The sequence below is a fragment of the Vulpes vulpes genome, chromosome 2 (genome assembly GCF_048418805.1).
Source record: "Vulpes vulpes isolate BD-2025 chromosome 2, VulVul3, whole genome shotgun sequence".
Lineage (NCBI taxonomy): Eukaryota > Metazoa > Chordata > Mammalia > Carnivora > Canidae > Vulpes > Vulpes vulpes.
In genome coordinates, this window is record NC_132781.1 from 126902269 (window position 1) to 126918879 (window position 16611).

Here is a 16611-nt window from a genome sequence, read left to right on the forward strand (position 1 = left end):
TCAATCCTATTTTTACATAGAAAGACCCTGAACTTCCCACAGGTTCACCCACTGGCTCAAATGTCACATCGCTTTGAGGATCAAATCCAGGTCCTCCCAGCTTTTTCCCATCATGGGCCATGATCCCCCATTCTTGTGCGGGCCAGCAGACCCAGCGGCAACACGCATCCTACCATCTCCCAGTGGCTGCAGGGAGCGGCCGTCAAAAAGAACAGGAGTCACGGCACATACGGGGCAACATGTGTGAAGTTAATATGCGAAGAATTTAGATAATCTGTGGAAAAGCAAATGTCAATGTGTAAACAATTATTTTAAGAGAATACTAATTTGTCCTTTGGGCACCCTAAAGGCTAAATAAAAGGAAGTCAAACTGCAACATGAAGCATTTTCTCCAAATGTTATTTCCTGATCATAAAGTTTACACAACAGCAAACTAACTTGAAGGACGTGGTAAAATTCCCTTCTGTGGTGACCTTTAAACACAGAATGACCCTGTGAGAAAGTTAAAATGTGTCCCAAACATATGCCCATAGGAACAATTTCCCAAGTATTAATCCTACTTGTAGGACTTTTACAACCAATAGCTGTGCAAAATGCTCAGGCAATGAGCTATCAGGCTAATATCTTTCAAAATGTCACATCTGGGAACATCCGGGTGGCTCGGTGGTTGAGTGTCTGCCTTTGGCTCAGGGCATGATCCTGGAGTCCAGGGATCGAGTTCCACATCAGGCACCCCCCCCCCAAGAAAGTCTGCTCCCCCCCCCCCGCCTATGTCTCTGTCTCTTTCTCATGTCTCTCATGAATAAATAAATAAAATCCTTAAAAAAAAAAAAAAAGTCACATCTAAGATACAAGGGGAGTCAAGTAGGCAGTCATTGGGGAAAATGGGTACTTCCACAATGCCCTGATATGAGTGCATACTTTCCAAAGGAGGATTTGGCAATATCTATCTATATGTAAAACCCACCATATTTTCTGACCCAGTAATTCCACTTGCAGAACCCCCCCCCATCCTAGAGAAACACGCACGAGCACAAAGATGTTTGCTGCAACACAGCTAGCAGTTATGAAATTGCTAAAATGAATAGCTAGAATGAATTAGATTTAACTATGTGAACTGACAAAAAATCATATCCAGGACATATTTTTAAATATGTCATTTATTTAAACCACAGAAACTGTACAACTTCACATTTAATGTAAAAGACATAGAAAAACAACTGAAAATATAAAAAATGATACTGAAATTACCTGATATGCCTGCTACAAATTTCCTAAAAACTTCTCCACTAAACATACGCACACACACAAACTCCTCTTCCTGAACAACAGTTGCCTTGAGAGTTGCTCTGCTGCCACTACTCAGCGCACATGCACAGTTCACTGCCTATATTCAGGCATTCAAGCCCTGGAAGTTTGTTCTTACATCTCTCAGTGAAATGTGTTTGAAATTCACGTGTATTTTTAAATATCCTAAGTCATGTTTCCACAAAAAGATATACACATCATTTCATACCACTGAAATTCAGTATATTAACTGTAGTTATTACAAGTATCAGAGCCAATAAACATGTGATTTTGATACATGTGTTTGGAAGCAGGAGATTTTTTTAAAAGATCAGATTTCTAGAAATGTCTATCTAAATACCCAAGAACCACAGGGTATCTCTCCCCCCCAAAGGTTACAGAGATAAAGATGAGGGTGATAAATGGCAAAAATATATAAGATGGTCCCAATCAAAATTAAGCAAAATACAGCAAAAATAATATAAATTCATCTCATTTGCTTGAATCAGCCAGAGACTGATATAGTATTTCACTTGCGGCAAAAACCCTGCCATATAATCCATAAATTATTTTTTACAATGATTTTTACTATATTTCCATTTAAAGCTACACTGCATTTATGTGGCGTCAATTTTAACTAAGACATGTCACTTTCATATAGGAAGTGGTAACTGAAATAAAACAGATCTGAGAATCCTATTTTTATTAATATTAATGCATCAGCATCAAATACCACTTCACAGCCACTAATATCAGTGACTCATATACTAAACAATCTAATATCTACAGATACCGTATCATGAAACTTAGAGGAGAAAAACACGGAGGATGGTAGAAAATAGAAACAGGCGGGGGAGGGGGGATAATTGCTTTGTGTACAGCATATTTAAACTCTTGATTACATAAACCAGTTAATGATTAAAAACGAATGATCATGTGTCTTCTGTTTACAAGAGACTCATATGAAAAGCAGGAATCTAAAAAGGAGAAGTTGTTGAGAACTCAGATAAAGGAAAGTAAAACTGGGTGTGCCTTGAAAATCAGATGACTGCGGCATAAACAGTGCTACACACTAAGGAGTGAAACTCTGTGTCTCTGACAGATGAGCAGAGGTCAGATAGTGACAAAGGTTACTGGCAGAAGGTAAAACTGACCTAAGTTCACTAACCAGGGAAAGAGAGGTCACAAGTTTCCTACAGCATGAGGGAAAAATTGATTACTTGCTGCATAAGGACTCCAAATCACCAATGTGGCATTATCTAAGAGTTAAAAGGGAAACAAAGGGCAAATGGTAGATTACACAAGGAACATAACTCCGGGGCATTCCTATGCCAGCATCTAATAACATCATACCTTCTACTGCCCCCCAGTCCCCTTTTTATTTATTTTTAAGATTTTTTTATGAGAGATACACAGAGAGAGGCAGACAACAGGCAGAGAGGGAGAAGCAGGCTCCATGCAGGGAACCCAATGTGGGACTCGATCCTGGGACCCACAGCCTGAGCTGAAGGCAGATGCTCAACTGCTGAGCCACGGAGGCATCCCCCAGCCCCCTTTTAAAATAAGGAATAAGGAAAACTACCTTGCTAAAAGGTAGAAGATACCAGAGTGAGACAGAAGGAAGATAAAGTTCTAAATCTCTTTCTAAGGTGTTTCTTAAGGGGCAGGTGTTTTTAAGGGGCTTGCCTCTTATGCTAGCATAGAGGCAAGACTGTAAGACCTCTACTTTCAGCCCTCTCCCAAGGAGACAACATGAAGGCCAAGAAAGCCTATTAAATTTGGCCAGTACACTCCACTTCCCACCCTGATGCAGATCATGAAATCACCACTAACTCTTTACTACTGGGGTCAAGAGGATGAGGCTCAAGACCTCAGTACAAGTGTCTTTACAATTATACCCATACAAAAGCGAAGTGGACATCACCAGGGGCAATAAAAAAGGCAAATGCCCACGCATATATAAAATTATTAGAGTCCAACAGGAAGCTGGCCAAGCAGGTCTCTCTTGGTTCCTTTGAGATTCGAGCAGATGACATCACGAGAGCTCGAGTTCCCAAAGGACTAGCAGAGTGCCTCGGTACTTCACCTAGACAGCCTTTCTACCCAACTGACAAAAGCACTAGAGTCATTTCCTTTAGTATCTCAAATCCTTCTGCTTTAAAAGAAAGAAAGCTTAAATCATAAAATATTTAGGTACCCATTTCAGTATATTTAAATAAGAATTAAGTGGAGGAAATTAGACTATATTTTACAAATATAAAAACAAAGTCATGACCACATTCCTCTACTGCTTCAGGTCCTTCACTCAAACAAACTGCTGAGCTTCATAAGCCCCACCAACTACTCTGGAACCATCATCTGCTGCCCAACTACTTATAATTCCCAATTCACACCATGTTTCATGCTCTCTGTGTTTCTTCATCACTGTGCCTGAAATGAGCCTCCCAACTTTCTTGGATAATTACCATGCCAGAGTCACTTCAGCCACTGTTTCCTTCAGGAAACCTTTCTTCCAACAGCGAGGCTGAAGTCCTCTCCCTTTCTCCAAAAAGGAAAGAGATGTACAACACTCAGTGCACACATATATCCCTGCATCCAGCCTCCACAGTACATCATCTGTTGTAGTACTTCCTCCATTCCACCCAAACACGGGCAGGAGCAGGACAAGACTTATAAACAGGAATGTCTGAGGTTTATTCATTTGTTTGTTTAACTAGATATGTTCATTAGAAAAATTGAAAGGCACAGCAAATCAAAAGAAAAATTGCTGGTAAACTCCCCACCTCCCTGAGATCCCATTTTAATTCACCTTGCATCCCTAACACCCAGCACCATTAGATCAAACATGCAGTAGGTGCTCAATAAATTTTTTGAGCTAAAACAGAATCTAATGTCTTGATGAAAAATGAATTTTTATGTGGTTAGTCTAGAAAATGTAAAATTCTTAGGCTTTTCACACTTTAAATATCACAAACAAATCCACCTTTGCTGCTGCCACACACCCCCCCCCACACACACACACAAAGCACCAAGAATATTGCTTCGTGGCTCTGCAAAAATCACACCTTAATTATTTCGTGTTTTGACAGTTGTAAAAAATTCATAAAAGTAAGGACATATGTTACTTCCATGACAAGAATGTTATCATTTTATTAAATGCTAAACTTAGCTAAGTCTATGCCAATAATCACAGCAAGCCACAGGAGGTAAGTTAATCAGATTTTAACATCTTACCTCTGATGTGCTTTTTCCCTTTATAGTGGTTACAAATTCTGACTTTATTATCATGGTCCAGGAGAATTAGGAAGTCCAATCTAATACCCTGCTCTTTTCACCCTTCTGTAAGAAACTGAGCAGTGTCAAAGTGTGTGTGCTTAAACATGCAGTACCCAAGGCCTCTTCCCAATGCATCTGGCAAGCATTTCAATAACGTGTTTAAAATGTCCAGAAACCTTTTTTACATTATGATCAAAGGCTGTCAGATTAGTGGAACAAATGATATCCACAATGATAAAGTAAGAGATATATTCTGTTGTAAATAAAAGACTATTTAACTTTGAAAAGTATTCTCAGGGGCACCTGGCTGGCTCAGCATGTAGAGCATGCGACTCTTGATCTTGGGGTTGTGAGTTCAAGCCCTGTGCTGGATACAGAGATTATTTAAAAATAAAATCTTTTTTCTTTTTAATTTTTTTAAATAAAATCTTAAACATACTTTTTTTTAAAAAAAAGCATTCTCAAAGCAAATATAAGTGGGCAAAAAAAGACAAAATAAAAAACAAGGGATGACAAGGAAAAAAGGTTTTAGGTATTGCCTGAATCCTACTTTCTAATACCTATAGGAAGACTTTTCTCCATTTTTAAAGGACTCAATTCTATCCTTCAGTAAACCAAAAAATCTTGAAAACTACGCTTTGTAAACTTCCAAACATTATTTCAAAAGCAAAACACTACAGCTGCAATGTAAGAAAAAATCATGGTTAACAGGATACAAACATAAAAGAAAAAGGTTAACCAATCCCATAATCTAGCTCTCCAGGGCCAATATAAACTCATTTATTCCATAAAATGGAGTTTGTTGAGTAGACCAGAGGTGGGGTCCAAGATTATACCTCTCTACCAAGCTCCCAGGTGATGTCCATCCTACTGGTCAGATCACAGGACCACACTTTGAATGGCAAGGGGAGAGGAATGAGAAGAAAGGTAATTTTGAGCGTGAGCAGGAGTACACTTGGGATGAAGTCAACAGTTTGGGCACTTTGTGGAAATGGTCACAACAAATGAATGCTGATGCTTTTCCTGTTTTCTTATTACAAAGCCTACTTAAAACAGAAAAACATTTATGAATGTTCCCATTAAGAATCACACGAAGACAGATTTCAGTGATCTCTGAATAATGAGACAACACAGTCCATACATCAGGTTTGTTTTACTATTCACAAATTCAACTGACATCCTACCTCTCAATAAAAATATTTGTTTTCTAATTAAATGAAAATACTGAATTATCTTCCATTTATTTGAATGGAAACTCAAGCTTTATATTACTCCATTATATTTTAATCTGAAAAAAGTACTGTATGCAACTTTTTTTTCATATTTCAAAGTTGGCAATGTGAAATTTAAGAGTTCTAAGGTGAAGGTACAAAGCACCATTAGAAGTAATCAGCTGGAAAAAAAAAAAGAAGTAATCAGCTAACGATGTGTTCATGTGATTTAGTAGCTTATTAACATTTAATGTACAGGGCAGCCCGGGTGGCTCAGCGATTTAGCACTGCCTTCGGCCTAGGGCGTGATCCTAGAGACCGGGGATCAAGTCCCATGTCAGGTTCCCTGCATGGAGCCTGCTTCTCCCTCTGCCTATGTCTCTGCCTCTTTCTTTCTGTGTCTCTCATGAATAAATAAATAAAATCTTTAAAAAAGAAATTTAACAGCACTGCTTATCTAAACCTAGGAATCTCTTTCATCTTACTATATCCACTGCCAGACCTATATTCTAACTCAAAACTAAGAAGAAAAGGACAGTTTCAAGAAGCACCAAAAGTTATCTTTGTTCATAATTAATTCCCTAAACTACCATTTAAAAATGCGGTAGAAGGGCACCTGCATGGCCTAGTGGTTGAACATCTGCCTTTGGCTTGGATTGTGATCCCGGGGTCCTGGGATCAAGTCCTGCATCAGGTTCCCCGCAGGGAACCTGCTTCTCTCTCTCTGCCTATGTCTCTGCCTCTCTGTCTCTCATAAATAAAAAAATTAAATAAAATAATAAAATAAAATAAAATAAAATAAATAAGGGGAAGGATGGCATGAAAGGCCAAACATCTAAACTTCGAGGGTTGGGACGGTGGGCAGAGGGGGGTATTTGTTTTTAAAAAAATAAATGATGTGTGTGTGTGTGTGTGTGTCTTTACCAATAGATAATGGCAGGAAGTCACTGAGAGTAAAGAAAGGATCTTGTCTCTGCAAGTCTACACCTCAACCAAAATAAAGTCACATCTCAAATCAACTCATTCTGCATTTAGGAAAGAGAATCAGGCACCAACTCAAATTTCAAGGAAGAAAAAATCTTTTGCTTTTATTCCACATGAAAACAAAATTATATGGAATGTATAAATGCAACAGGCTAATAAATCAAAAGTATGCATGAGAATGTATACAGCTATTTAACTACATATGTGGTGTAAGTTCATTTTTATTTCTAAACAAAGAAGTTTCCTTAGCCTTAAATGCCCCAAATTGCCTTATACATTAACAAACAAGCAACAGACAAAAATCAGAAAATCATACTGGTTTTACTGAAACTCAGTCTAATAATAAAACATTGCCTGCATACCTTAAGCCTCTAGCCTGCCTGCCTCTGATGCTGCTGCTCCCTGGAGGCTGAGACATACCCCATCCTAATTCTACACATTCAAACCTTACTCATCCTCCAAAATGCCTCTTCTACTAGAAGCAGTATTACCACCCTTTGACTTCATTGTTGATCTTTACTCTTTCAAGGCACATATGTCACACACACAATCTCCAAATATGTCTCAGCTCGTGTAGTGAGCACGACGAGAGCAACATGCACACCTCCCACAGTGTCTAGGACTTAACAGCAATAGATAGTAGCTGGATTTAGTAACTTCATGGATAGGCTGAAGGTGTGATTCTCAGGTCAGCAGCTACAGCAGCATCTGGGAATATTTTAGGAACGGAAATTCTTGGGCTCCCTGGCATTCAGACTCACTGAATCAGAAACTCTAGGGGTGAGGCCCAGCTATCTATACTTTTAACAAACTCTCCACGTGATTCCAAAGTGACTAAAGGATCAGAAACACTGGGGCAAAAAGAGTCAGCAAGGGGGTGAGGAGATAGTCACAGCTACAACCTAAGTGTCATGTGTTAATATTGAGAACAGAGGAGGTGGAAAGTGCTGCTGCCCTTCAAGTCCAATTCCTTTTACATATGCTAATAGCTAATGTCCATTCACAGGGTGAAGGATCTTTTAAAAGAACCCCCTTTCTCAGTCTATATGTTGCTATTTCCAGGTAGATAGAAGACTAAAACCTAAGGTTGATTTCTAGCTTACTGACATATACACACACAGGAAGTATAGATAAACCTGAATAAATCTTTCTGAAAGCATAAAGTGTCCAGTAATGTCTACAATTAGACCACAAAGAAGCAGCTTTTCTCTCAAAGTACTTAATACCACAGCTAGTCAGTCTAATTATAATGGATTTTCACTACTGTAGAAGGTCCTCCTCGAAATTCAGCTTCATTTTACCTACATGGGGGTTGCATTTAAAAAAGGCAAAAGGAAAATTATTTATCACATTCAACCAAACATATCACAATTAAACAGCTAAGTAACACAAAGCTGCCAAAATCCAAAAGAAATAACTTTATATTGAATATCTGATTTATATAGACAAAGACCAGTCAGTCACTCAGAATTGATCAGGAACGCTGAGTCTATGCTTAAATCAATGTAATTTAAATAAAAGCCAGAAATAAATAAATAAATAAATAAATAAATAAATAAATAAAATGCCAGAAAAAAGAAAAAAGTGAATCACTTAGAGAAGACAAGTTTCTATACTGTATGTAGTATCACTATCACATTTGTGTAGTATCACAAATAGAGCAACTGTTATCAAGCTCTCTTGATCAACTACAGGCTCCAACAGTTAAAACCAGGAATAGGCAAGACCTCTTAACCAATGCTTCAACGAAAACCCATTGTGCTTATTTCTTATCAAACTTTCTCAAGGTATTGACAAAGACATTTTGCAAACACCTGAACATCCCAACTGCCAGACCAGAAAAGCCCTGATAGCAGTGGAATGCCTAGACCGCACATCCCACACATCCCCTTCCCTGCCCATGATCTTGGGCTGAACACATACTGACCCCCTCACCCGTGATCATGCACTCCCTGCCCACTCTCTTGCACATATCCCACCCCACCTTTCCCTATAACGCTGAAGGTGTCCATCTTGCTGGTGGAGAGGCCAGTTGTTAATGCTTGAGCCTGCTACCAAGCACCCTAAACTTCTCCCTTTCTCTTTTCGAAACCACCATCTCGAGTTACTGCCTTTCCTTACAACCAGTTTATCCAAGTTTATTCTGCAACGGTGCTGGCAAACCCAGCCAGGAGCTGTGCTTCTGATTTGTCCACCCTGCCTCAGGATTCCCTGGCACAGAGCAATTCGCCCCAGTAGCACCAGGGCTCACCCGCTCGGTTCTTGAGTTAGTGGTAATGATAGATCAATCAGTAACACAGCTAGTTGTGCACAATCTTAAATTCACCCTGCCGAATATCCTGAGATAACATCATGAGAGGCCGTGTTCCCATCATCCAGGGGATATAAAGCACTGGTTCAAAGTGTGGTCCTGAGATCAAGCACAAAGACAGCAGCATCTGGGAGTGTGTCAGAAATATATATTCTCACCCCTCACCCCCTCTTCCTGAATTAAACACCTGAAGATGACACGTAGAAATGTGTTTTAACAAGCCCTCCAGGTACTTCTAATAAACCACTAACATTTGAGAGCTGCTGGCATAAATCATCTCTAAAGAGACTCTTTAGTAACTTTTTTTTTTCACAAAGTAATGCTAATCTCACTGGCATAAGCAAGAGCAGCTAGATGAGTACAGCCCCTTTTCATTTACAGTAAATTCCCAGGTATTAATTTTAAACAACGAATATGAGCTCTCTGGATATTATGAAGTATGCTACTACAGTCCATGTATGTTCTCACTTCTATGTTTAGGACTCAGAACCACAAATGAACCCTGGTACAAGTCCTCTGACATCAATGAGAGGAGAGCACAAGAGCACGCACATATGCAGGAAGGGCAGAGAGAGGAATAGAAGAAAATAAGAGAATGAATGGGGGAAAAAATCAAGACCAAAAGTCAAAATTGTAGGAGAGTACTCTCACCCTCAGATGTAACTCTGACTCATTTATAGTCAACAAAAATGACTCATTTTGGGTGCTTATGTTCCCTTCTCTCCAATTCAAGCATTATAATTTTATAATTAAAATAAATGTACAGGGGGCAGGCTGTGGAAACAAAATAAAGGAGATTACACTACACTCCTAATATATTACAATGTCTAGACTGAAATGTTTTTGCATTTCTGACACCCCGACTTAAAAAATTCAAGAGAAAAGAAATAGGAAAGCCCGACTCCAACCAAATTATGCTCCACAACAGAACAGCAATGCAAAAACAGTTATGCACCAAAGTTACAAAGCTCTGAAACTGGTAACCACTAACTCATTCTGGAAACACTAATAGAAATCCCATTTTTCTCAGAAGACACAAAGTTTTAAATTTTCATTTCTAGGTTTGATTTTCCTTCTTCCTTCAGAACCCCAATGCTTATCGACAGTTCTCACTGAAAATGTGGATTGCTGAAGAAACTTTAAAGGGTAATGGGTAAAAACCCTACATATATTTACATCAAAAGTACCATCAGAGTACGTGTTGGCCAATTTAGATATACAAGAGATACGTAATAGGTCATATATGGACTGGGAAATGTAATCACATTTATGCCATTTAAAAGAAATTATATTTCATAATTTGTTCGAATGGATCATGTAAGAAAGTTAAATCTCTCAGTAAGATAAACCGTTACAAGAAAATTCTGAGCCAAAATGTATGTACCCACTGAACCAGAGAAACAATACACGTATGAGGAATCTGTGTTCTTAAAGAATCATTTATAATAATATTTTCTAGAGTTTAGAAAAACTGACTTTCTTAAATTATCATCACCTGACTTTCTTAAATTCCTTGGCCAAGAGAAAACATTAGAGCTTGGGTGATGCAGAAGAGATTACTAGAGACAGAGGCATGGACAGTCCTCTATATTTCCCTGAGTCTTCAACCTCTTGACCGAAGGCTACTACATCCCCTAGTCATTAAAATGAGACATTTCTCCAGGACACTGTAGTGCTAGGAGAGCAAAGCATGAGATCTCCGCATCCCACACCCTTAGTGCCCAGTGCTGGTGTTTTTAAGTTCCTAACTCTTCAATGCCATTTCTGGACCATTTTTCCCTTAGCCCTCTTAAAAAATGCTTGCTTACCTAAACTCAAATCAACAATACTACTGCATTAGTCACTTCCCCCTCCTTCATTCATTAAAATTTTATAACCCTATCGGTTCTCCAATGATCACCTCAAAGCTTGCCAGTTCAACAGCCTCTCTATTCTCTGGCTTTTGTATCAACAAAGAGGTTCTCCTCCACTGCCCTCACTAATTTAATCTAAGTTCTCTGTGCTAGCCTAAACTCCATGAAGATCATTCTAGTTCACTGCTGGATCTCAGGCACACCACAGTGAATACTTAAAGTATTTTTTCATTACCACTAAATGCAAAAATTGAGGGCTACTACAAGGCCTGTGTAGCTTATAATAAGGACAATGAAATGCTTGAGAATCATGTATAAAGAAGACTCAAAGGATGTTTTACCCAGGGGCACCTGGGTTGCTTAGGGATTGAGCATCTGCCTTTGGCTCAGGTCATGATCCTGGGGTCCTGGGATCGAGTGGCACATCAGGCTCCTTGCAGGGAACCTGCATCTCCCTCTACCTGTCTCTGCCTCTCTCTCTGTGGGTGTGTCTCTCAAGAATAAATAAAATCTTAAAAAAAAAAAAAAAAGGCACAACGATGTTTTGCCCAAAGTATTTGTTGGATGGTGAATGACTAAGGTAAACTGATAGCTATCTTAAAATATGTCAATTATATAGAAAAGATAAGGCTGACAATTCTGAGACTTGAGATGGGTAACTGGCTCTCCTACTAATTAGTGGACTTATTTATTTTTATTTTTTAAGATTTTATTTATTCGAGAAAGAGAGAAAGTGAGTGAGAATGAGCTGGGGAAGGGGTGGGGGTGAGGAAGAAGCAGGAAAGACTTACAAGGAGTTTGATCCCAGGACCCTGGGATCATGACTTGAGTCAAAGGCAGACACTTAACCAACTGAGCCACCCAGGTGACCCTAATGGCTTTATTTAATATTACTGAGCCTCTTCTTTCTTATCTATATACATTAAAGGGGTTGGACTTTTTGGGTTCCAAACATTCTATTTCATTCCTGCCTAATAGTGCTCCAGGTATAGAAAGGAGCCCAACAAGGGTATTATTAGAAGGCAGCAACCTGAAGACCTAAGCTGTCAGGATATGAAGTTTTCTTATAAAAAATATACCCTAAGAATACTGAGAGATAGAGCAGAACTTGATGCACAGCTGGCTTACATCAAAAGTCAGCCAACTATAACCCTGGAGCAGCAACTATTTCTGTTAATAAACTTTTATTGGAACATAACCACACCCATTCGTTCAAGGATTGTCTATGGTTGTTTTTTCCTGGTACAACAGCAGAGCTGGACAGTTGTCAAATTAACCAAATGGCCCACAAATCCTAAAATATTTACTCTCTGGTACCTTAAGAAAAAGTTTACTGGCCCTGCACTATAGGACATATGACATTTATTTTACATTATTATTCATTGGAGATGGAAAGACCTGCATTAAAATGCTCTTACATAGAAGGTAGGGATAAAAGGGAGAAAAAGAGTAAGTAGAGATAACAGGTCAAAATATAATCTCAATTCACCTCCCAGTGATTACACTAGCTGCTCTAAGCTAGTGGATAGCTCATCCATCTCTGAAACCTTTTTTTCCAAGAATACACAAAATAAAACAAACATTGAAGATTTAACACGCACCTGCCCTCCCTCACTTTTTGTGCATTCCCTTGACATATGTAGTTTTCAACGTAACCAACACTGCAGTTGATTTTTGACCAGTCTGGGTCACAAACATCCAGGAAGTGAGGCCGCAGTCTGCCTATTGAATACTTGGCAATGTCAGTCAGGGACTGACTAGCAGCTGCACCAAATAAAAATGTTCCAATGGCTTTGTAAATAGTGGCTATGTAGTTATTCCTGATAAAGGAATTCGAGTGCAAGAGGTTATAGTAAACAGACAGGGCTTCTCCAACAATCATCTGAAAAAGAAACAGAAAAATAATATGTTAAAAGAGCAACTGGGCACTTTAAACAAAATAAAAAATAGAAAAGAAAATGGTAAGTCACAATAAAATCTTTATTTTAACAACACCTCCCATTTTTCATTTGCAAAAGTAGTCAGGATATCTAATTCTAAACCATGAAAAAAGGTTCAGATCAAGTGTGGATAATGCTTACAAAGCAATGGCCACAATAATTTCAAAGCCGACCTGAAACAATAAGACCTTATTTCTTTTCTTGTATTCAAATGAGTTTTAGTAAGTAGTCAATGGTGTATCATGGATGACAAAAATCATGGTATGTTCAAAGAACACAAACTTTCCTAGAGTATCCCTTATGTACGTACTTTTATCTGGCAGTGTCTTCATTTCTATCAAACATTCCTCTGAAAGAAAAACATCCATCATATTCTAAAAAGTAAAATCGTTTCAGAGAGTAAACTAATATTAAAGCAGCGATCTAACACTGAGGCCAAAGGGTACAGAGGGCAGAAATTAGCTGACAGAGCCTCCCAGTCCAGCTGCTCCAGACCTCTAGGCCTGTCTTTCTTAACAAGTCTCATTAATAGACCAAACACACATTTGATGCTCTCCTCCTCCAAGAAATCATCTCAAGTTTCCTCTTTATTTTTCACTGGCTTTAGTTTTCACTGTAAGTAGAGACAAAGCCTTCAGGCAGAGTGTGTATCAGCATGTGCCAGTGTAATGAATTTAAAGGCATAAAAATGGCTTCCCAATACTTGATAAATTCACAGACCAAAATAAATAGTTGAACAGAAGAATCAGCTTGCTTATGTTGGGGGAAGTAAGGAGATACAAGTCACAAAGTTTTTCTTAAGATATGTACTACTTTCCCTGCTTCATCCATTTAGTGAGGATTAATTATCTTCACGGTGAGCCTTATTGTAGGTAAAATAAATAGTTGCTTCCTGAAAGAGATTTTAAGAATCTAACACCAAAAATTCTTCATCTGGCTCCATGGCTCCATAAATAGAGTGATAAAATTTGGACAAGTCTATGAATCCCACAAAAGCAAGAATCAAGTTTTAGTCATTGAATAAAAAGCTAGCACTACCACAATGGACTCAAACATAGTAGGTGGTTCATAAATTTTAATTGAAAGGGGTGCCTCTTGGGTAAAAGGTAAACACCCTTGGTTTAAACATTAAGCCCCATAGAAACATATTCCTCATTACAGTGATTAATGTGAATGACTGAATCAGATCCTTTTCTGAGAAGAGGTCTCTCAGGAGACAAAAACCATATGCACCTCTGTAATTGTGCACCTCTGTAATTGTTCTCCCAACGCCCTCCAGTCACCCTGTAATAAAGTATATATTGTCTCCTCTGAGTGTTAAGGTGTCCCAGCAACTGCCTTCACAGATGAGCAGAAAGGATTTCTCTCATGTTTCATTATGGAGTTGCTCTTTGATCATCTAAAATATATACCAAGTATATTAATCAACCACAATTCAAGCAGCTGGAACTCCCACACTTCAGCTGTCAGCTGTTCTTTTTGCATAAGCACCCAACTATTTTCCAATTGTTGAATTTTAGGAGTCTTCCATAGGCATAATGATCATTCTTTAGGGCCACCCAAAACATGATTCCTAACACTGAGAACAGAAAGTCAATTCGCTAGGAGAATTCAGAGCACTGAGCACTGAAGACCAATTGACTGACAGAGGTACTATAAGCAGAAACTTTACCCTTAATGCTGGGGAAGGGCAGGGGACTCTAACACTGACCAAACCTAGGTCAATGTATATCATTTTTTATTATGTCCTCCATCCTCACTGAGATAGACAATAGACAAATTCTAAATTGATTTTCTAAATTAAATGCAGGGATGTATCTAAGCATTTCACTATACATGACAGCCATATTTTTGTTTCATTTAAATACCTTTTCCTGCCGTTTGAACCATTAATGTCAATGCTTATTAGCCTTCGGTCAAGTCCACTCTTAAGCTGACTGTAGACTCATCTTAGAGCTGGGATCACTTGCTATGCATTATTTACACTCCAAAGATAGGATAAATTATTATTAAAGAACAAAAGATAATGTTTGAGGGACTAAAACAAAATACTTTTGAAGATTAAAGATAGTAATTACCCAAATCCATGTAATTCAACCATTTAAAACCTATGCACCAAGATATTTTCTCACCATCTCCTTTATAGCTCCATCAACCAAGATGATTTTATACATCTCTGCATTGTCCACATATTATGTGCCTCCCATTCAGGGCTCACCTTCCCACAAATGTAGTCTAAAATCACTGGTGTACTTCCACTCTTTAAATTTCTCTTACTACCTTCATTCTCTTTATTCTACTGAATCTTTTCCAAAGTCAAAATGGTCTTGTCGGATTGAATAGGTATTTATCAACTCTCATTTACCTCAACTCCTCACAATATTTGACACCACTGATCATTTCTCCTTATTGAAATTCTCCCTTGGCTTCTGAGAAACTATATTAATTAACTCTGGTTCTCCACCAGGCTCCATCACTTTATGTATCTTTGGATCATCTGAAAGCCACATCAAAGGCCTAGCATGAAGTCTGAATCATGATCCCATTTTTTTTTTAAGGAACTGATTCACTTTCTAGTAAATAAAACTAAGCATTTATTTACATGTTTAACCAAGTGCTGCCTGAAAGGAGTTAATTTTTTTTAAATTAGTGTATAAAGCTACTGCCTAGTGCAGTGGTTAATATGATTGATGTGAAAATCGTACTTTCATAGCACCTTAAAGAGTCTGTTCTTTTTTAAGAAACCTACACTCAATTTACTTGTTGTATTCAACATAAAGATAACTTTCTCACAGCTCATGATGAAATAGTCAAAACTTACAAATTAATGAAGTATCACATGAGTATCACAGCTCATGATGAAATAGTCAAAACTTACAAATTAATGAAGTATCACATGAGTATCACAGCTCATGATGAAATAGTCAAAACTTACAAATTAATGAAGTATCAATGACAAGTTCTTGCTAATGGAGGGTTTTGTCAGGCCCTGCACGTGCACAGGCTACACGCACACACTTGGTGCTAGGCCCCGTCCTGCTGCAGGCCTCTGGTCTGTCGTGGATTGCTGGAGCTTTGTTTGTGCAGCTTCCTTGTTACTGAGACACGAAGTCAAGGAGAATTGAAAGACAAGTCCACCTGCAGCACTGTTTGAGTGCCCAAGGGAGAATCTTTTATGAACTCAGCTACTACAGTTGATCCTTCACAGCATGGGTTTGAACCTAGTGGGTCCACTTATACACGGATTTTTTTTTTATGAATACAATACAGTACTGAAAATGGATTATCTTTATGATTTTCTTAATAACATTTTCTTTTCTCTAGCTTACTTTATTGTATAATACATGGAACACAGAAAATATGTGTTGACTCTTTATCAGTAAGCTTTCAGGCAACAGTAGGCTATTAGTAAAGTTTTTGGTGAGTCAAAAATTGTAACTCAGATTTCTGGCCACACCAGGTGTCAGTATCCTTTAACCCCAACTTGCTCAAGGGGCAACTGTATTTGCAGCTAACTATCCTATTAAAATTTTAAAATTCAAATAGTATCTCAGAAACACACATACTTTAAAAGAAAAAAAAAACTCTACTCTTACTGTGCTCTTAAAGGAACAATCATAGGCTTGGCTTTCTTTCTTTTCATAGTAAAAATTCAGTGTAAATATTTGTCTAGATTAAAGGGATCTGATTTCTTAAAACTTCACCATACTGTAGGAGAGCCAACCAATGTTACTATGTAATTACTCCCA

The 16611-nt window shown here is 38.3% G+C and overlaps 1 protein-coding gene across 6 annotated transcripts in view; it reads right to left on the reverse strand.

The window, feature by feature from the left end:
* The window catches only part of PLPP1 (phospholipid phosphatase 1), a 94115-nt gene that overhangs the window by 17884 nt on the left and 59620 nt on the right, over positions 1 to 16611 (reverse strand). For all 6 annotated transcript variants that reach the window (XM_072749937.1, XM_072749936.1, XM_026018760.2 and 3 more), the window contains one exon: positions 12524 to 12804. In XM_072749937.1, coding sequence (XP_072606038.1) covers positions 12524 to 12804 — 281 coding nt within the window. The remainder of the gene's footprint in view (positions 1 to 12523; positions 12805 to 16611) is intronic.